Source organism: Elephas maximus, chromosome 4, assembly GCF_024166365.1.
Source record: "Elephas maximus indicus isolate mEleMax1 chromosome 4, mEleMax1 primary haplotype, whole genome shotgun sequence".
Taxonomy (NCBI): Eukaryota; Metazoa; Chordata; class Mammalia; order Proboscidea; family Elephantidae; genus Elephas; species Elephas maximus.
In genome coordinates this window covers 188,212,560-188,233,180 of record NC_064822.1, presented here as the reverse complement: position 1 = coordinate 188,233,180, position 20,621 = coordinate 188,212,560, and the positions used below count along the sequence as shown (strand labels likewise).

At 47.1% G+C, this 20,621-nt stretch overlaps 1 protein-coding gene across 5 annotated transcripts in view; it reads left to right on the top strand.

Annotated features, from left to right (window-relative positions):
- EFCAB6 (EF-hand calcium binding domain 6) overlaps positions 1-20,621 on the top strand; it is a 381,524-nt gene that overhangs the window by 68,807 nt on the left and 292,096 nt on the right. For 4 of the 5 annotated variants that reach the window (XM_049884609.1, XM_049884607.1, XM_049884608.1 and 1 more), the window contains one exon: positions 20,289-20,425. The exons of the other annotated variant lie outside the window; for it this stretch is intronic. In XM_049884609.1, coding sequence (XP_049740566.1) covers positions 20,289-20,425 — 137 coding nt within the window. The remainder of the gene's footprint in view (positions 1-20,288; positions 20,426-20,621) is intronic. 5 annotated transcript variants of the gene reach the window in all.

Genomic DNA, 20,621 nt, shown 5'->3' with positions numbered 1-20,621 from the left:
GAACCCATGAGGCAGGTGCCATTTTATCCCACACTGATAGAGGAGGCAGCCAAGAACAGAGGCTGGGCAGTCACACAGCTGGTAGGTCGGTGCAGAAGGCACAATTTAAGCCTTAGCGGCTTGGCTCTGGAGTCCTTGCCCTTAACCGCTGAGTCACCGTGCCTCTTCCGAGGGCCACTTCAGGAAAGGCATCGATGCTGACTTTGTATTTAGCAAATGCGACCCCTTGTTATGCAAGTAGGGTCTGGAAGTGCCTGTAGGTGGATCCCGCCCATCACCAGAGAAGGCTTTCTGTTTACCATGGCCTTACGAATAGAATCCAGGCGTCATAGAGTCCAGGCGTCCATGCCGAGTGTGTTTGTGCATTTCCTACCACAGGGGCATCTTTTCGTCCATGCAGTCTCCTTCAAGTGGGCATCTGGGAGTTTTCTTTGCTTCCTTCTTTCTGGCCTCTCCTGCTCCTCCTCGCTCCTCAGTCTTTCATGTCCCCCGACCCCCGCCTGCCTGCAGGGGCCAGCTCCTTCCTGGCTCAGTGGCAGTGTCCGAGGCCTGGAACTTGGCTTCTTCAGCTCCTTCAGGATGAGGGACCTGCCAGGAAATAAAGGGACTAAAGCAATCCTTCACTGTGTTGTTGAACTAACCAAGTTTTGGTCTCTTTACTCTGTTTTATTATGTACCAGCTGAAGGTGGAAGTGAACGAAAGAGGTAACAAAGAAAGGAAATCTCATCTTGCCACTTTTGGTTTGTAAACTACGTCCAGAGAATTACTGGGAAATACGAAGTGACTTCGACCTGTATGAGAACATAATATGTGTTTCGAAATGTTATGGCTCTTCCCCTCCACCACCCCCAAATCTGTTCTTTAGTGGACTAGAATTCAAGAATGTGTAATTTAGTTAAAAAGTAGAAAAAGAAACAAGAAGGAAAAAAAACCCACCAAATCCAATCTCCCCCTCCTCACCCCCGACTATTTCCTCTTACACCACATCACTACTCAAGTCAGAGAAACTCTTTTGAGCCTGGGCGCCATGATGTCAGAACATCTGGTTGGCCCAGTCAGCCATGACTAGTGTGTCCGTGGACACTGAGTGATCCAACACAAGTTTTTATGGCTCTACCCTGGTGCCTCGGAGTTGTATAGACACAGCCTTAGTCATTTCAGAAGCAATTAGTAAATAATTATAGGTGCCAAGCTGCTTGCTTGCTGTGTAATATCTTCTTAAAGAAGAGACAGAGTGATGGGTAGATTCTTTTTCTTAAATAGGTGAATTTTCTTAAAAAAAAAAAAAGAAATTAAAAAAATTATTGCTTGAGGAATAAAGAAACCCAGTTGTTAGAATCACAGCCATTTCGTAAACGTACCTTCGGATCACAACACCACATTAGCATGAGCGAATGTGCTGGAATGCAGTCTGTTTGGCCAATAAAAAGGCTGTGTGAGGCTCAAAACAAGGCCATTTACTAAAACATACAAGCTTTCTGGTTAAGCTGTAATGTTCTCCTGATCCCACTTTCATCAGCTCTACTTTGGTGCACTCGGTATTAATTGCCTATTGTAGCAGGTATTTGAACACATCTCCTCTTTCATCCGAAGAAAATATTAGCATATCGCAGAGCTGTTGGGACAGATTGTATCCCAGGCACTTTTTCCTCCCTGCAGAAAAGCCTATCAATCATGAGTGAATATAGTGATTAATAATGTCACAGCTTTTACCCGCGTGTCTGCGTGCAACTAAATGAAGAGTAGGGCTTACATCTTGATCTGGAGAATTTCACATCACAAAATAATCAGCTGCCATTTTATATATAAAAAAAATATATAGAAAATACTTCTGCCCCAGGACCTATTTTTGGTTGCTCTATTATTATTTTTTATTATTAATTTGCAAAAGCCTTCATCAGGAAACTGCAGCAAAGAGGCTGTTACATGAGAATTGGCAATTATTTCAGGCTTGGTTTATCTTTGCTATTATTATATTTTAATAGCGGCTCCCTGCATGTGGCAAATGAACAGCACAGTTCATAGGGGCAGATGCTTGACGTGGTCACGGTGGAGAGAAATACGCCTCCACCTATTACAGCTGTGTGACCCTGAGCAGGCAGTTGAGGTGCAGTTGGGGTATAGTGAGGAGATGAGCCCTGTGGCTATTTTGTGGAGTTGTGTTTCTCAGGGCAGTTGGGAGACATCAAGGTGTTACTATTATTATTAGGTGCCATTGGGTTGGTTCCAACTCATAGTGACCCTGTGTATAACAGAACGAAACACTGCCCGGTCCTGTGCCATCCTCACAATCATTGTTTTGCTTGAGCCTGTCATTGTAGCCACTGTGTCCATCCACCTTGTCGAGGGTCTTCCCCTTTTTCGCTGACCCTTTACTTTACCGAGCACGATGTCATTCTCCTGGGACTGGTCTCTCCTGATAACATGTCCAATGTACATGAGACGAACTCTTGCCATCCTCACTTCTAAGGAGCATTCTGGCTGTATTTCTTCCAAGACAGACTTGTTCGTTCTTTTGGCAGTCCATGGTATATTCAATATTCTTCGCCAACACCACAATTCAAAGGCGTCCATTCTTCTTTGGTCTTCCTTATTCATTGTCCAGCTTTCCCATGCATATGAGGTGATTGAAAACACCATGGCTTGGGTCAGGCTCACCTTAGTCCTCAAAGTGACAACAAGGTAGGCTGGAGAAAAATATGGAAGTATTTGAAGGGCAGGCTGTAATCCTAATGCAGGCGAGGTGAGGTGCATTGAGGGTTTTTGACAAGGGGGTTATGAGACGGGAAGGGAGGCGCTCAGGAGATTGCTGTCAGCAGTGTAATGGTGGAACCTGATGGGACAGCAACTGGAGTCTGAGATCCCCATTACCAGGCCTTTGAAACAAAGAGTCACCTTCGTTATTGAATCACCTGCCTTTGTGGAGCATCTACTGGCGCGTGCGGAACACCATGTAACTACTAGAAATACAAAGAAGACTGAGATCTGGTCCTTGCCCTCCAGAAATCTAAAGTCTGCTTGCACAAGCACACGCAATAAATTTTAGTGGTTTAGAAATTTGTTTGTTGGGTGGTATATCACCTTGACCAGTGAACAGGTACCTGAACCACTGTAGTTTATTGCGTGTGCTTGTTATTTTACTAAAGGCAGTTGTGTGATGTGGAGAGTGCAGGCTGTCCCCAGGTTACAAACGTCCACAGCCCCTACTGGCCCTTTAATACTCTGTAAATTTGCCCTCACTTTGAAAGAATTTTTTTTTGAAAGGATTGAAGCAACCCCTACTCGAAGCCAATCCTTTATCACAATCCCCTTCACTTGCTTCTCGTGGAGCTTTTAAATCACGGAGGAGGCTCCAAGCCTCTTCGTGCGCTAACCAAACCCAAACCAAACCCACTGCCATCGAGTCGATTCTGACTCATAGCGACCCTATAGGGCAGAGTAGAACTGCCCCGTAGAGTTACCGAGGAGCGCCTAGGCGGATTTGAACTGCCGACCTTTTGCTTAGCAACTGTAGCACTTAACCACTGCGCCACCAGGGTTTCCTTCTTGCACTAAAGTAAGGCTAAGTAAGAACAGTATGTACTGTTCCCACTCCCCTACAAATTCGACTTAAAGGCTTAAAGACACAAGGATGGATCTTGTTCGTAATCTGGGACTCTCTGTATATTCTGTAAGATTCGTGAGAGGAAGTCACCACCGATGGCTGATGAGGCCACAGGGCAATATCTCTGGAGGAGGACAGGCTCGAGCCTGGCCTTAGAGGAAGGCTGCGACTCCAGGTGGTTTGCACACACTAGGAGCTCATTTGGTCTTAGAGTTAATGAATGAACAGAAGAAGCAAGGCAGGAAGGCACAGAGTGGGTGTTTGGGGGCATCAGGTGGATCTATTTTCGAAGAGGAAAGATGTCTGTGGGGTTGAGGAGACATGAGTGGGCACGCCCCTCCAACTCCACGCGCACCAAGTAAACTGATGATCTTCCTCCCCAACCCTGCGCCGTGTCCTGCATTCTCCATCATGTCCGTTCAGGTCACCAAGCAGAAAACTGGGCACCATTTTTCACTTCCATTCCCCCTCCCTATCGTAATCGCCAAGTCCTACTGCCTTTATCTCCTAGAATTTGCCCCATCTTCTCCATCGCTGTTCCTCTCATCCTTGAGGAGTCGTAGTTTGCTTTGGCACATTCTGGGCTCAGAGAAGGCCACTGTCTAGAAACCTGTGTAATGTGTCTGTATTTGTCTCACCCTAGTTAATATCCAGAGGAACTCATGTTTGGAGGAACTCCACTTTCGGAAATGCTGGATGAGATGGTAGACAAGGTCCTTTTCTACTCTGAAATGTGGTTTTGGTCTAGTTCTTAGGTTAGATGGTCTCTGGCTGCCTTGTGCATTGGCAAAGTGCCGTAGCAATATGGCAGCCTGCAGCATTGGCTGAAGCATTGGCCCTTCACCTGAACAATCTTCTTTAATTTGCCTGCCTTTCTTAAAGCAGGACCCTTTGCCATGATGCCCAAACAAAGATGAAAGTGAGAGGAGAGACGGGAAATATTTCTTATGGACCAGTCACCCTTTTTAAGCCCTAGTGCTTTGGACTTGGGGCTTATTTTCAAAGCTGTCTCAAAATTTCAATGGATGGATAGTTTGTTTTTAGAAGCCTTGAAGCTGTATGTTGCAGGTAAGCATTTTAACAGTGAAAATCACACATGGGGACAAGCTTACATCATCTGTAGGGTACATGATGGCAAGTTTCCCTCTTCACCTTGGCTGCGAGGAAGCCTACAACCAGATTTTTGCTTGGTCTTAGCAGCTATGTTACTTTTAAGGTTGCTTTAGCTCTTTTTTAGGATCGTATTTGGATGTCTTTTTATGTGAGCTTGTTCCGTTTTTGGTAACGGCAGGGTATACATATGTTCAATAAACACGCGTGTCGTTGCTGGCCTGTGGGGGCGGCACCAGAGCACCGGGCGGTGGGAAGGCGAAGCCTTTGTTAGGAGGTAAGCAGAGCCCTGCTGCTTCTCCTCCCACATGTCCCCAAATTGAAAGTTTGTGTTTATGAGCTTCTGAATGTAGTCTAATTTTTTCCTATCTGGTTTGGCTCATCTCTACCAGCTGGTAAATAGGAAATGTTCACGGTAGGAAGCCAATACTCTGCAGAGTGTAAACAGATGGAATTGATATAAAGTGACAAGTTAGACTGTGCTATTGAGAATACAGAGCCAAAACCAAGAACATAACAGTCAAGCTACTTATTTCGTTCCAGTTCATTTAGTCCTGAATAGCGCCTCGTATCTGCACAGCTGTGTTGTTCTTTTTTTTCCCCCCTTTTCTTTCTTCTGGGTTGATAATGACAATTGCAAAGAAAAACTTTAATTAAAGATTTTATACAAAATAGCCAAAAGTAGAATAATAAGGAAAATGAGCATTGGTGTGTATATTGTAAGAGACATCCTTTTTTCATGGTTTCATTTAAAAAATTTACTTCGTAAATTTAAAACAGATCTAGGAGTGGTGACGGAGAGGTGCCGGGCTGGCAGAAGGGGTGCTGCAGAGTGGAGACATCGGGCTGCTCAGTGCCCCCTCCCCAGGAGGTCCAGGGGGAGGCGCTCGCAGCTCTGGTTCCTGACCCCTTCGTACTAGAAACTAGGAGAGAAAACGTGGCTCTGAGTGAGGAACTGAACAGAAGACAGCTAAGTAGGAGCCAGTAAGAGTAAAATTATAGAAGCTCCAAGAATGCTCTGGCAGTCCGCTCCTCTGGGAAGGGCCACATCACAGCCAGGCCTGTTGTTGCTGCTGTTGGCTGCTTTCAAGTCAGCTGCAGACTCATGGCAGCCCTATATACAACCAAACGAAATGCTGCCTAGTCTTGTGCCATCCCCATGATGGGTTGCGGATCAGACCACTGTGATCCATAGGGTTTTCCTTGGCTGATTTTTTTGGGGAATAGATTGCCAGGCCTTTCTTCCTAGTCTGTTTTAGCCTGGAAACTCCACTGAAACCTTTTCAACATCATAGCAACACCCAAGCCCCTACTAAGAGATAGGTGGTGGCTGTGCACTGGGGTCTCCTGCGTGGGAGCCAAGAATTCTACCACCAACATCCCTCTAAAAAAGAAAACCCAAAAAACAGTTGTTCCCAAGTTGATTCCGACTCACGCTGACCCCACGCGTGTCTTCAGTGGCTGATTGTTCAGAAGGAGATTGCCAGGCCTTTCTTCTTGGTTTGTCTTGGTCTTGACGCTGGAGTGGAACCTGTTCACCATCATAGCAACACGCAAGTCACCACTAACAGAGAGATGGTGTTTGCACGTGGGGTGCATTGGCTGGAATCGAACCCAGGTCTCCTACGTGGAGGGTAGGAATTCTACCACTGAACCATCAGTGTCCCTCTGAAACAAACAAACAACAAAACAGTGCCTGCTGAGTCTGTTCTGGCTCCTGGCACCCCTGCACATGTCAGAGTAGAACTGTGCTCCACGGGGTTTTCAGTGACCGATTGTTCTGGAGGAGATCACCAGGCCTTTCTTCTGAGACACCTCTGGGTGGACTCAAACCTCCAGCCTTTTGGTTAGCAGCAGAGTGCGTTAACTGTTTGCACCACCCAGAGGGGAGAGATTTTGCAGCCTGGGTGGTCATATTTATTTGGGTTCACAGCTTTCCTTCCTGCAGCTCAAAGTGCTATAAAAAGAATTTTAAACAAAGAACTATGGAGTAAGAATAGCATCCGCTGTTAGCAGTTTATTGAACCATCTGAACCCAGTGGGATACAGATACGAGCAGTTAGATTTTCCTGCTCTCGTTGCTATCAGGCAGACATGACTAAAGCTCATATTTTCTTCCCCTCAGTCTATCTCAGGCAGCTTTCCTGGCTTTCTGGTCACATTTACATGTAAAAAGCCCAGTCCAGGCTAGTCCAGTTTGAAGCCTCCAGCCCATCGCCTGGCTCAGTTCTCCCTTCACCTCCCCTCAGTCCTACTCTGAGGACCTGCAGCACGGTGGGGCAGGGCCTGCCCTGTTGCTCCTCCTCCTCTCCCCCTTTCTGCTTCCTTTCTCCTGTAGTGCAGTGTGTGGGGCCCTGGAAGCAGTCTTGGGAAAAAAGGCCCTCAGCTGGTGTTCTCTCTCCACAGCACCTCCAGGCCAGGCTGACCTACAGGGCGGTGCTTTAGGGGCCTCTGTACCACGAGCTTTTCAGCTGAGGAGAGTCAGCTCTGGCTTAGCCCCTCTGAACCCCCTCAGCTCTCACTCCTGGTGGTCCACCCCACATCCTTTTGCTGCTCTGGGCCTCTCTCCTGATGCACAGCCCCTGGGAGCAGGACAGCTCAAGCCTCTCTACCTGTTTGGAAGTCCCATTAAGCTCCAGGGAAGCTCATGCATCCTGTTCATGCCAATGTAGGTGTGCAGGTGGCTTTCATCGGACCCTCCTGCTCTGCTGTCTCTGTTCAAGTCTTAGCTCCTTGCCTTGGGAAGGTGCAGAGCAGATCACTGGGTGCACAGCCCCAAAATGAGATGCCTGTCTTCCCTTCTTGCAGGTACCTATCTCTGTACAAAGATTTGCTTGCTTTACCAAAGCTGCTTCACCATGAATGCTGTAGTCACCCTATCCATCCATCCATCCACCCATCAACCACCCATCCACCCATCATCCATCCATCACCTATCCATCCATCCATCCATCCATCCATCCATCCATCCATCCATCCATCCATCCTTCCTTCCTTCCTTCCTTCCATCCACCCATCCACCCATCATCCATCCATCCATCACCTATCCATCCATCCATCCACCCATCATCCATCCATCCATCACCTATCCATCCATCCACCCATCCATCCATCCATCCATCCATCCATCCATCCATCCATCCATCCATCCATCCATCCATCCATCCATCCATCCATCATCCATCCACCCATCATCCATCCATCCATCACCTATCCATCCATCCATCCATCCATCCATCCATCCATCCATCCATCCACCACCCATCCACCCATCCATCCTTCCATCCATCCATCCATCCATCCATCCATCCATCCATCCATCCATCCATCCACCCATCACCTATCCGTCCGTCCGTCCATCCATCCATCCATCCATCCATCCATCCATCCATCCATCCATCCATCCATCCATCCATCCATCCATCCATCCATCTATCCACCCATCATCCATCCATCCATCACCTATCCATCCATCCATCCATCCATCCACCACCCATCCACCCACCACCCATCCATCCCTCACCTATCCATCCATCCATCCGTCCATCCACCCACCCACCCACCCACCCATCCACCCATCCACCCACCGTCCGTCCGTCCGTCCACCCATCCATCCACTCATCCGTCCGTCCGTCCATCCAACAAATAATTTGTTGTGCCAGGCTCCGTTCTGAGCCCTGGACTCCTGCCTACTCAAGACATTCCCTCTCTTAGGCTGGGTGGTGGGGCTGTGGAGTGGGAAGAGGAGGTGACTCAGGGGAGTAGTGTCACTTTGGCTACATAATATTTTCTGAAATGGATGTGTCACCGTGGCTATTTGGAACTTTGTCTTCAGCCGTTGATCCCAGTCGGCAGTTATCATACCACCTCTTACTGAGTATGTTCCCTGTTTGAGGCACCTCACACAGGAGCTCATTTCATCTACTCCACACATCGATACATTACCTTTATTCATTCCCATTTCACAGAGGAGGAAACTGAAGCTAAGTCAGGTGGCTTTTCTAAGGTTACCTGGGTAATATATGTGGAGCTGGGATTGGAAGTCTCATTTCAGAGCCTGTGACTGTGACCCACAGGAGCTTTGTGGAGAGGAGGAGGGGCAGGGTAAACCGTTTGACATGCTGGGATTGTCCATTCGGGGTCCCTCCAGCCCAGCGCAGTGTGATGCAGTGTACAGTGGGGCAGAGCACTGTCTTCCCCACTCTCCGGCTTTAATTCTCAAGATCAGACATTCTCTGCTTCTGGCAGAAACATTTACGATTGTGCCCTTCAAAAATTCATCTGAATGTATCTATTTAATATTTCAACTTAAATTTTGCTCCTAACTTTTCTTTTGCAGCCATCACTTCCTTCTTTCACTTCACTTCTATTGAGATGGGGCTTCATTTCTTTGTTTGAAATGTTAGGTGAACGAGTCCTGGTTTACGCGTCCATACTTAGGAACCTCAAAGCTTTCTATCCTGCTTTTCCCAGCCCTGCTTTCCAGACCGCAGAATCTCATGTTTCTAGTCTATCCTCCCTGGGGTTACCTTCCCTCCATCCGTCCATCACCACCAGGCCCCGAGCGTCTACTAGACTTGCTGGTGGGGAGGCAAAAGGTCAGGTGATGCCCGCCCTCAGTGTGTGAGTGCCAGCTCTGGGGAGGCCGTGCAGGCTCATTGCCCTGAAGTGTAGGGATGGGCGGTGCATCGCAGGGCTGGGACGCAGGTGAGCATCAGGAAAGAGGCAGGAAGTGGGGAAGAGAACACTTGGGGACGACCTCTTCAGAAAGCCCAGGCCCACTTCCTAGCTCCTGAGCCTTTTCATTTAAAGTCGTTAACTGTAGCTGTTTTGTTTTGTTTTTGCTTGTCTTTTCAAATCCTCAGTGCTTTTCCTTGTATTTGTGCAAGACAAAGCTCTCCTGACCCTTTATTCAGATATAAGTGAAGGAGGTACGGGGGGAGTAAAGCAGGGGTCCATAAACTTTTTCCTACCAGATTGCACCTTCCTTCAGCTTTGAGGGCCAGACCAAAAAACAAAAACAAACCAAACCCGTTGCTGTTGAGTTGATTCTGACTCGTAGCGACCCCACAGGACAGAGTAGAAGTGCCTCATAGAGTTTCCAAGGAGAGGCTGGTGGACCATTCGGTTTGCAGGCCAACACTTAACCACTATGCCATGAGGTCCAGACGGACCTAATTACTCAGCCCTGGCCTTGGAGTGTGGAAGCAGTTGTAGACAGCATGTAAATGAACAGGTGTGGCAGTGTTCCCATATAATTGATTTATAGATAATGACATTTGAAATCACATAATTTTCATGTCGCAAAATATTATTCCACTTTTGACTTTTTTCCAACCATTTAAAAATGTCAAAACCATTCCTAGCTTTCAGGCTGCCCAGGAATAGGCAGCGGGCAGGCATTGCTATGTGGGCAGTGGTTTGCAGCACCTGGGTTGCAGGAAAGGGAGTCAGGGCTCGGTAGGGAGGGGGTGACGTCACAGAGAAGGGAATGACATCATACACAGGTCATGAGGTAGAGGAGACCAGGTGTGCACAAGTCCTGGGCTATGGATAAGTGTGCTTGGTATATGTGAGAAAGGCCCAGGAGGCCTGTAGCTGGAGCACAGGGAGTTGGGGGCTGAGGTATGGGCGGAGGAGGGCCTGAGCAGTGGGCTCAGATCACCCAGAGCCTTGAGGCTTGATAAGGACTTCTCAGCACTTGGGAAGAGAGCCTGACCTGCCCGTGGGTTCTGAGTATTTCAGTGTGGCTGGAGCTATGCTGGAGGGGTAAGAGTGAGTGCTGTGGGGGGCGGAGCTGGGGACAGGGCAGTACGTAGGAGGCTGGGGGCAGTTGGCTCTCAGTGCAGACTTGTCCGCTCACACTGACAGCATCCTGGTTTCTTCTCTTCGTTCCTCTCCTGGCCTCTTCTCCCTTTCTGAAGGAGCCTGGGCACGAGGCGGGGGGTGAGTGGCATGGTCACTGTTGTTGGGGGGCCCTTAGCCATTTTATCCCTGTATACTTTTTCCTCCATCTCGTATGGAACAAGTCTTATGCACCACAGCCCTAAATCTCTTGCCTTTGATAAGCCTCACCATCTGCCGCTAAATTCTCCAGTCCTCGCCAAACTTCAGTCTGACAAATGATAAGAAACTTGGAGACACGCCTTTGCTGGGTGTACCCTGTGCCAGGCGTGCTGCTTCCCGGCTCTACACTGGAGGGCCATATGGACTGCGTCGGGGTTTTAAAAAAGCACATCGCTCACGTCCTCCGTGTTACCAGAAGGGGTGAGCTGGGATTCACAGCAGCCAAGGTGCTGAGATTTTATTTGGCCCCGGGAGCTCTGGGTGGCAGCAGCACCATTCTCTCAGACAAAGTGATGGTGCAGTGGAGCCTGGACGCCAAGGAGTGATTCCACCCCAGCTGGTGCCGTTCCTGCCCTTCTTCCCGTGGTATTCCCAGTTGCAGATATTCAGGTTGTTTGAGCCAATGTTGTCTAGTCCTTAGAAATGGAAGATGGGTATAGCTTTTAGCATGGGGTTTCACCCATAACAGACATTCAATTACTATTTGTTCTATTGTTATATTTTTGTCATCATTTTCTGAATGTATGGACCAGTCGTCTGAGGGGTATTTGCAGACATAGAACAAGGCTTCCCCAGATTGTGGCTTTTTTACAAGTGGGTGAAAAGAAGATGGATTCAGTCATTCATTTAGCCATCCGAATTTTTACTGAACGCCTGCTCTGTGCCTGATGCTGTTCCAGGCCCCAGGGATGAAGCAGTGACCAAAACCCTGCTCTCAGGTGGGGAGACTGACGATAAAGACAGACAAAGATTATACTAGGTGGCGAGAAGATAAAATGACGGGGAGCTAATTTATACAGGTGGTCAGGAGACTTTTCTGATGAAATGACATGTGGCCGAGATCTGAAGGAAGTGAGGGAGTGAGCCAGTGTGCGTCTGGGGGAAGAATGTTCCAGGCAGAAGGAACAGCAAATACAAATGCCTCAGGCAGGTGGAGCCTAGCACACCTCAGGACCAACAAGCAGGGCTGAGTCGTGCGGGGGTGAGGCCAGAGAGGTGCCAGGAACCAGATGGGGCCAATCCCTGTGGGTTATGGTGAGGCTTTGCCTTTTATTCTGAATGGGGTGGGAGCCACTGGAGGGCTTTGAGCAGGGGGAGAGTGTGCTCTGATTTACATTTAAAAAAGATGTTGTCTTAGGCTGGGTTCTCTAAAGAAGCAAAACCAGTATATATATATATATATATATATATATATAGTAGAGAGAGAGATTTATATCAAGGAAATGGCTCACGCGGTTGTAGAGGCTGTAATGTCCTAAATTCATGGGTCAGGAAAGAGGCTTCTGCTGATTCACGTAGCGGAAGGGGCTGGTGAATCTAAGATCATCAGGCCGGAGAGCAGGGCTGTTGGTCATAGGCTGAGAAGACAGATGTATCCCAGGATTGGCAGGTAAGCTGCCAGCTCAGGTCCCTAGAACTGGAGGTCAGATGAACAGGAGCCAGCTGCAGGATCCAGAGCGAGCAAAAGCCCCTGAGCCCTGTCTGAATGTCTGCCCGCACTGGATGCAGGCCACATGCCCAAGGAAACTCCCCTTTAACTGATTGGCCACTCACAGCAGATCCCGTCATGGGGGTGATCATGTATCAGATCTTAATGGGGAAGTGATCACAACATTATACGACTGCCGAAGCACGGAGAATCATGGCCCAGCCAAGCTGACACGCAGTCTTAACCATTACAGATACCTTGGCTGCTGGGTGGAGAATAAGCTGTGGGGTCCACTGTGGATACCCAATGGGAAACTACTGTGGTAGTCCGCGTAGAGTGTGAGGTGGAGGTGGTGGGACAGGGTTGGATTCTGGGAATGATCTGAAGGCAGGGCCGATAAGCTCTGCTGATAGACTGGATAGAAAACCCATTTGCAAACCAAACCCATTGCTGACAAGTCAATTCTGACTCATAGCGACCCTACAGGACAGAGTAGAACTGCCCCACAGGATTTCTAACGAGCGGCTGGTGGATTCTAACTGCCAACCTTTTGATTAGCAGCCTAAGCTCTTAACCACTGTGCCACCAGGGCTCTAGACTGGATAAAAAGATAGGGGATGTTAAAAAAAAAAGGATCTGGGTAGGAGTTTGCTGTTTATTGGGATGAGAAGACTGGGAGGAGCAGCTTGGGTTTGGAGCTCTGAGATGTCTGCTAGGCGATCACAGTGGGATTCGGAGAGACAGTGGTGTCCTAACTGGGCTCAGGAAAGAGGCCAGGACTGGAGACATACATTTGGGTGTCACTGGTTGATAACTCCAGCAGAGGACTGGACAAGCTCCCCGGGGAGTGAGTGTAGTTCGGGAAGCTGTCTGAGAACTGCGTCCTGAGGCACTCCAGAGCTCTGAGGTTGGGGAGATGAGGAGGAACCAGGAAAGGAGACAGAGAAGGAGAAGGTAGAAAGGCTGGGGGAGAACCGGCGAGAGGGGGGATTGGAAGCCAAGGTGGAAAAGTGATTCAAGAAGGAAGGAGCAATCAGCTGTGTCAGTTGCTTCTGTTGGGTCAGCAAGATGAGGACTGAGAATGGCCATCGGTTGTGACAACCATAACAGGACAGTTTTCGTGGAGTGGTGGGGGCAACACTGAGTGGGATGATTTTTAGACAGTGGGAGGAGACAGACTGGAAACAGAAAGTGCAGACAATCCTTCATCACCTTAAGAGGTGATTTCTGTAAGAGGAACCAGGAAGTGGGGCAGTGCCTAGAGGATGAGGCGAGCCAAGGCAGGCAGTCCTACTTTCTAAGAAGGTTTATTGCTATGGGAATGCCTTAAGAGGGAGGGGAAACTGAGGATGTGGGAGCAATTCCTGAGTGGGTGAGAAGGGGTGAGGTACAGAGGACACAGGGACTTGGTGGCTGTAGGTGGGGAGCCCGACCAAACAATGTGGGTTCAGGCAGGCCGTAGATGTGGTGGGCAGCAGGGGAGCATTGCCTTTTAGTTGGTTCTATTTTCTCTGCAAAATTGGAAGTAAGGTTACCAGTGGAGAGACTGAGAAATTGAAGGTTCGGAGTCTGGAGAAGGTGTGGACGACTGTCTGGAGTGGACTGTGGCAGTAGAGAGGATTACCACTGTCCCCTGTCTTGGTGGGAGTGGTCACAAGTTAGGGGAGTTAGGTGAGCCTGCTTGGTGGTACTTGTCTCTTCAGTCACATCAGGCCATTGGATGTAGGTCTGAAATGGGCAGTAAGTTTGGATTTAACCGGGGTTAAGGTTTTACCAGGAAGATATTTACCTGTGTTTTATTGACTGTGCAAAGGCATTTGACAGTGTGGAGCATAACAAATTATGGATAACATTGCGAAGAAAGGGAGTTGTGCTTAATTAATTGTGCCATGAGGAACCTGTACATAGATCAAGAGGCAGTCGTTTGAACAGAACGAGGGGATACTGAGTGCTTAAAGTCAGGAAAGGTGTGTGTCAGGGTTGTATCCTTTCACCATACTTATTCAGTCGGTATGCTGATTCAATAATCCGAGAAGCTGGACTTTATGAAGAAGAACAGGGCATCGGGATTGGAGGAAGACTCATTAATAACCTGTGTTATGCAGATGACACAACCTTGCTTGCTGAAAGTGAAGAGGACATGAAGCACTTACTAATGAAGATCAAAGACCACAGCCTTCAGTATGGATTACACCTCAACATAAAGAAAATAAAATCCTCACAACTGGACCAATAAGCAACATCATGATAAACAGAGAAAAGATTGAAGTTGTCAAGGATTTCATTTTACTTGGATCCACAATCAATGCCCATGAAAGCAGCAGTCAAGAAATGAAAGGATGCATTGCACTGGGCAAATCTGCTGCCAAAGACCACTTTGAAGTGTTAAAAAGCAAAGATGTCACCTTGAAGACTAAGGTGCGCCTGACCGAAGCCATGATGTTTTCATTTGCATCATGTGCATGTGAGAGTCAGACAATGAATAAGGAAGCCTGAAGAATTGTGGTGTTGGTGAAGAATATTCACTGTATCATGGACTGCCAGAAGAATGAACAAATGTGTTGTCATGGATTGAATTATGTCCCCCCAAAAATGTGTGTATCAACTTAGTTAGGCCATGATTCCCAGTATTCTGTGGTTGTCCTCCATTTTGTGATGGTAATTTTATGTTAAAGAGGATTAGAGTGGGATTGTAACACCCTTACCAGGTCACATTCCTGATCCAATGTAAAGGGAATTTTCCTGGGTTGTGGCCTGCACCACCTTTTTTTTTTTTTTTTTTAATAATTTTTATTGTGCTTTAAGTGGAAGTTAACAAATCAAGTCAGTCTTTCACACAAAAACCCATATACACCTTGCTACACACTCCCAATTACTCTCTCCCTCCACTGTCTCTTTTTGTGTCCATTTCGTCAGCTTCTAACCCCCTCCACCCTCTCATCTCCCCTCCAGGCAGGAGATGCCAACATAGTCTCAAGTGTCCACCTGATCCAAGAAGCTCACTCCTCACCAGCATCGCTCTCCAACCCATTGTCCAGTCCAATCCATGTCTGAAGAGTTGGCTTCGGGAATGGTTCCTGTCCTGGGCCAACAGAAGGTCTGGGGGCCATGACCACTGGGGTCCTTCTAGTCTCAGACCATTAAGTCTGGTCTTATGAGAATTTGGGGTCTGCATCCCACTGCTCTCCTGCTCCCTCAGGGGTTCTCTGTTGTGTTCCCTGTCAGGGCAGTCATCAGTTGTAGCCGGGCACCATCTAGTTCTTCTGGTCTCAGGCTGATGTAGTCTCTGGTTCATGAGGCCCTTTCTGTCTCTTGGGCTCATAATGGCCTTGTGTGCTTGGTGTTCTTCATTCTCCTTTGATCCAGGTGGGTTGAGACCAATTGATGCATCTTGTATGGCTGCTTGCTAGCGTTTAACACCCCAGAAGCCACTCTTCAAAGTGGGATGTAGAATGTTTTCTTAATAGATTTTATTATGCCAATTGATTTAGATGTCCCCTGAAACCATGGTCCCCAGCCCCATGCCCCTGCTATGCTGGCCTTCGAAGCATTCAGTTTATTCAGGAAACTTCTTTGCTTTTGGTTTAGTCCAATTGTGCTGACCTCCCCTGTACTGTGTGCTATCTTTCCCTTCACCTAAAGTAGTTCTTATCTACTATCTAATTAGTGAATGGCCCTCTCCCACCCTCCCTCCCCCATCTCATAACCACAAAAGAATGTTTTCTTCTCAGTTTAAACTATTTCTCAAGTTCTTATAATAGTGGTCTTATACAATATTTGTCCTTTTGCAACCGACTAATTTCACTCAGCATAATGCCTTCCAGGTTCGTCCATGTTATGAAATGTTTCACAGATTCCTCACTCCATGTTATGAAATGTTTCACAGATTCCTCACTGTTCTTTATAGATGCGTAGTATATAGATGTGAATATACCATAATTTATTTATCCATTCATCTGTTGATGGGCACCTTGGTTGCTTCCATCTTTTTGCTATTGTAAACAGTGCTGCAATGAACATGGGTGTGCATATATCTGATCGTGTAAGGGCTCTTATTTCTCTAGGATATATTCCAAGGAGTGGGATTGCTGGGTTGTATGGTAGTTCTATTTCTAGCTTTTTAAGGAAGCGCCAAATGGATTTCCAAAGTGATTGTACCATTTTACATTCCCACCAGCAGTGTGTAAGTGTTCCAATCTCTCCACAGTGTCTCCAACATTTATTCTTTTGTGTTTTATGGATTAATGCCAGCCTTGTGGGAGTGAGATGAAATCTCATTGTAGTTTTGATCTGCATTTCTCTAATGGCTAATGATCGTGAACATTTCCTTATATATTTGTTAGCTGCCTGAATGTCTTCTTTAGTGAAGTGTCTATTCATATCTTTTGCCCATTTTTTAACTTGGTTATTTGTCTTTTTGCATTTGAGTTTTTGCAGTATCATGTAGATTTTAGAGATCAGGCGCTGATCAGAAATGTCATAGCTAAAAACTTTTTCCCAGTCTGTAGGTGGTCTTTTTACTCTTTTGGTGAAGTCTTTGGATGAACATAGGTGTTTGATTTTTAGGAGCTCCCAGTTATCTAGTTTTTCTTCTACATCCTTTATAATGTTTTGTATACTGTTTATGCCATGTATTAGAGCTCCTAATGTTGTCCCTATTTTTTTTTCCATGATCTTTATCGTTTTAGATTTTATATTTAGGTCTTTGATCCATTTTGAGTTAGTTTTTGTGCATGGAGTGAGGTATGGGTCTTGTTTCATTTTTTTGCAGATGGATATCCAGTTATGCCAGCACCATTTGTGAAAAAGACTGTCTTTTCCCCATTTAACTGTTTTGGGGCCTGTGTCAAATATCAACTGCTCATATGTGGATGGATTTATGTCTGGATTCTCAATTCTGCTCCATTGTTCCATGTATCTGTTGTTGTACCAGTACCAGGCTGTTTTGACTACTGTGGCGGTACAATAGGTTCTAAAATCAGGTAGAGTAAGGCCTCCCACTTTGTTCTTCTTTTTCAGTAATGCCTTATTTATCCGGGCCTCTTTCCCTTCCATATGAAGTTGGTGATTTGTTTCTCCGTCTCATTAAAGAATGTCATTGGGATTTGGATCGGAATTGCATTAAATGTATAGATCGCTTTTGGTAGGATAGACATTTTCACAATGTTAAGTCTTCCTATCCAAGAGCAAGGTATGTTCTTCCACTTATGTAGGTCTCTTTTGGTTTCTTGCAGAAGTGTACTGCAGTTTTCTGTGTGTAAGTCCTTTACATCTCTGGTAAGATTTATTCCTAAGTATTTTATCTTCTTGGGGGTTACTGTAAATGGCATTGATTCTGTGATTTCCTCTCCGATGTTCTCTTTGTTGGTGTAGAGGAATCCAACTGATTTTTGTGTGTTTATCTCGTATCCTGATGCTCTGCTGAACTCTTCTATTAGTTTCAGTAGTTGTCTGGGGGATTCCTTAGGGTTTTCTGCTGCACCACCTTTTATCTCTCAAAAGATAAAAAGAAAGGGAAAGCAGACAGAGAGTTGGGGACCTTATACCACTAAGAAAGCAACACCAGGAGCAGAGTGCATCTTTTGGACCCGGGGTCCCTACGCCTGAGAAACTCCTCGACCAGGGGAAGATTGAGGACAAGGACCTTCCTCCAGAGCCGACAGAGACAGAAAGCCTTCCCCTGGAGCTGATGCCCTGAATTTGGACTTGTAACCCACTAGACTATAAGAGAATAAATTTCTCTTTGTTAAGGCCATCCGCTTGTGGTATTTCTGTTATAGCATCATTAGATGACTAAGACATCTGTCTTGGAAGAAGTTACAACCAGAATGCTCCTTAGAAGCGAGTATGGCAAGACTATGTCTCATACACTTTGGATGTGTTATCAGGAGGGATCAGTCCCTGGAGAAGGACATCATGCTTGGTAAAGTAGAGCATGAGCGAAAAAGAGGAAGACCCTCAACGAGATGGATTGATACAGAGGCTGCAACAGTGGGCTCAAGCATAACAATGATTGTGAGGATTGCACGGGACCGGGCAGTGTTTCATTCTGTTGTGCATAACGTTGCTCTGAGTCGGAAACAAGTCATAGCACCTAAGAACAACATGGTTTTGCCAAGCGCAGTGGTGGTTCAGTGGTAGAGTTCTCGCCTTCCATGCAGGAGACCTGGGTTCAGTTCCAGCCAGTGCCCTCATGGACAGCCACCACCCGTCTGTCAGTGGAGCCTTGCGTGTTGCCGTGAACAAGTTTCAGCAGAGCTTCCAGAGTAAGGCAGACTAGGAGAAAGACTTGGTGAGGTACTTCCAAAAATCAGCCAGTGAAAATGGTTCAGAGCAGTCTTACCCTGTTACCCACAGGGTGCCGTGCGTTGGGAGCTGACTCTGAGGCAGCCACGAGCAGCAGGGTTTTGCCAGGAGAGTATGATGAAGGAGGGGGGAGGGAGTTGAGCGGGTACGCTAGAAGGGATTACAAAGATGGAGTGTGGACCCTACTTCAGGCTAGGAAGGAAGTGAGGACGAGAGGAAGGGAAGAAGTGTGAACAGGTGGTGGGAGCAGCAGGCGGAGGTGCTGGGAGGAGGAGGGTTGTTAGAGATCAGGCACTCACGGCACTGAGCTGGACAGATGGGGGGTGGCTGAAAGTGGGCCTTGGCTTTGGGGTTTGCAGCTGTTGGGAAGAACAAGGCCTGGGGTTTGAGCAGGGGAGTGGGTGCTTTGGAGGAAGAAGCTGTCTGCAGCCCCAGGCTTGGTGGTTCCAGAGTTGCCTTCCTGGGTCAGGTTTCAGTTAGCGTGAGAGAGGCAAGGGAGCAGTCCGAGAAAAGGCAGAGGAAATAGGGGATTTTGATGAAAAGGAAGTAAACCCGTTCATTTACGTTTTCCCAGAGCTCCTTTCTTGAGGAGTGCTAACTTGCCACAGAACCTGGGCTGGACTTGGATGTGATCAGACCAGGGATGGTACAAACAGGACCCTTGCAGCTTGTAGCCCCTTGCCACTCCTCACCCACAGTCCCCGTGTCCCGTCTTCACATCCTTCCTTGCAGACTGGCCACCTGTTCGGCCTCCACCATGGAAGCTCACTGCCTGCTCTTCCCCCGCCCCGCCCTTAGCCATCCGTCCTATGAGATGTCACCTCCTGCATGAAGCCCTCCCAGATCACTCTGGCTAGAAGTGTTTGTTCTCTTCTCCAAAGGCCCACACACCTCCTCTGTCTTCCTCCTTTGGCCACTTGGGTCTTGTTCCCAGTGCCCAGTCCCGGGGAATGTTATTTCCGCGTTTTATCTTCCCTGCTGGGAAGTAGCCTAGTGTGGCTGAAGGGTAGACCTGAGTTTGAGTCCCTGCATCTTTGCTTCCTAGCTGTGATGGGTAGTTCAGGTAGCCTCTCTGAACCTCAGTTTCCTTATCTAAAGATGGGGAAATGGCACTTCCGCCTCTTGATTTGGGAGGACTGAATCCCATAGCACTGGGCTCTGCACAGTGAGCCCCCAGTGAGTGTTTCTCTTTCCCCCGATGGTGGCTTCTGGGCAAGAGCTACAGCCCAGTCCCAGCTGCAGCTCCACAGACTCTATCCCAATGCCGTGCACGTTCACTGTGCATTTGCTGAATTTGTGGAAGATCTCTATAAAACTTCCATGTGATATCTTAAAAAAACTCAGAGGGGTTGAAATGTACAGTCGTATACAAACCAGTAAAAATAATTTGCATATGGCTGTGAAAAATAAAAATTGCACAAGTCCAGCTATGCCAGAACTGTCGTTTTTAAGTATCAATTAACAAAAAAGACTTTTCATGTGGCTCTAAAAGGGAATAGATTGTGTATGAAACTTACTACTTTACATTAGAAAGAGTTTTTTTTCCCTTAACTTACTAAGACCACTTACAGAGCAAATTGCCTCAAAAATATTCAATAAATGCAAAGTGTTCTTTTTTTCCATAGACTTGTCATTTTGCAAAGCCGATCACTATGAGTCTTTGAAACATTTTCTGTTACAAGAAGCATTAAGACACTTTCATATTCTTTATTACCATTTTGCTTTTTAACACTGGGTCTTTTGACTTTTCCCAAATCAATTTTCATACACAGGTTTTCAGAAACATTAAAACAGTTATCAAAGCATTTAAGCTCGTTGATGTTAACGGCACTGGCCTGGTTCAGCCACATGAGCTCAGGAGAGTTCTGGAGACCTTCTGTTTGAAGATGACAGACGATGAATATGATAAGTAAGTAAACAAAGGTCAGGGAAGGGATTGCCCAGTCGAACTTTTAGCCAGTTTCAAGATGGGAGCTGTTGGGTTTCTTGGGTCCATCCATCCATCTTCCTGTGTCCCTCCTTCACTGTCCCAACTTTTCTTTTCTTTTTTTTTTTTTCCGAGAAAGGCACTCATTGGGCGTTTCTCCCATGCCCACGAAGCTCTC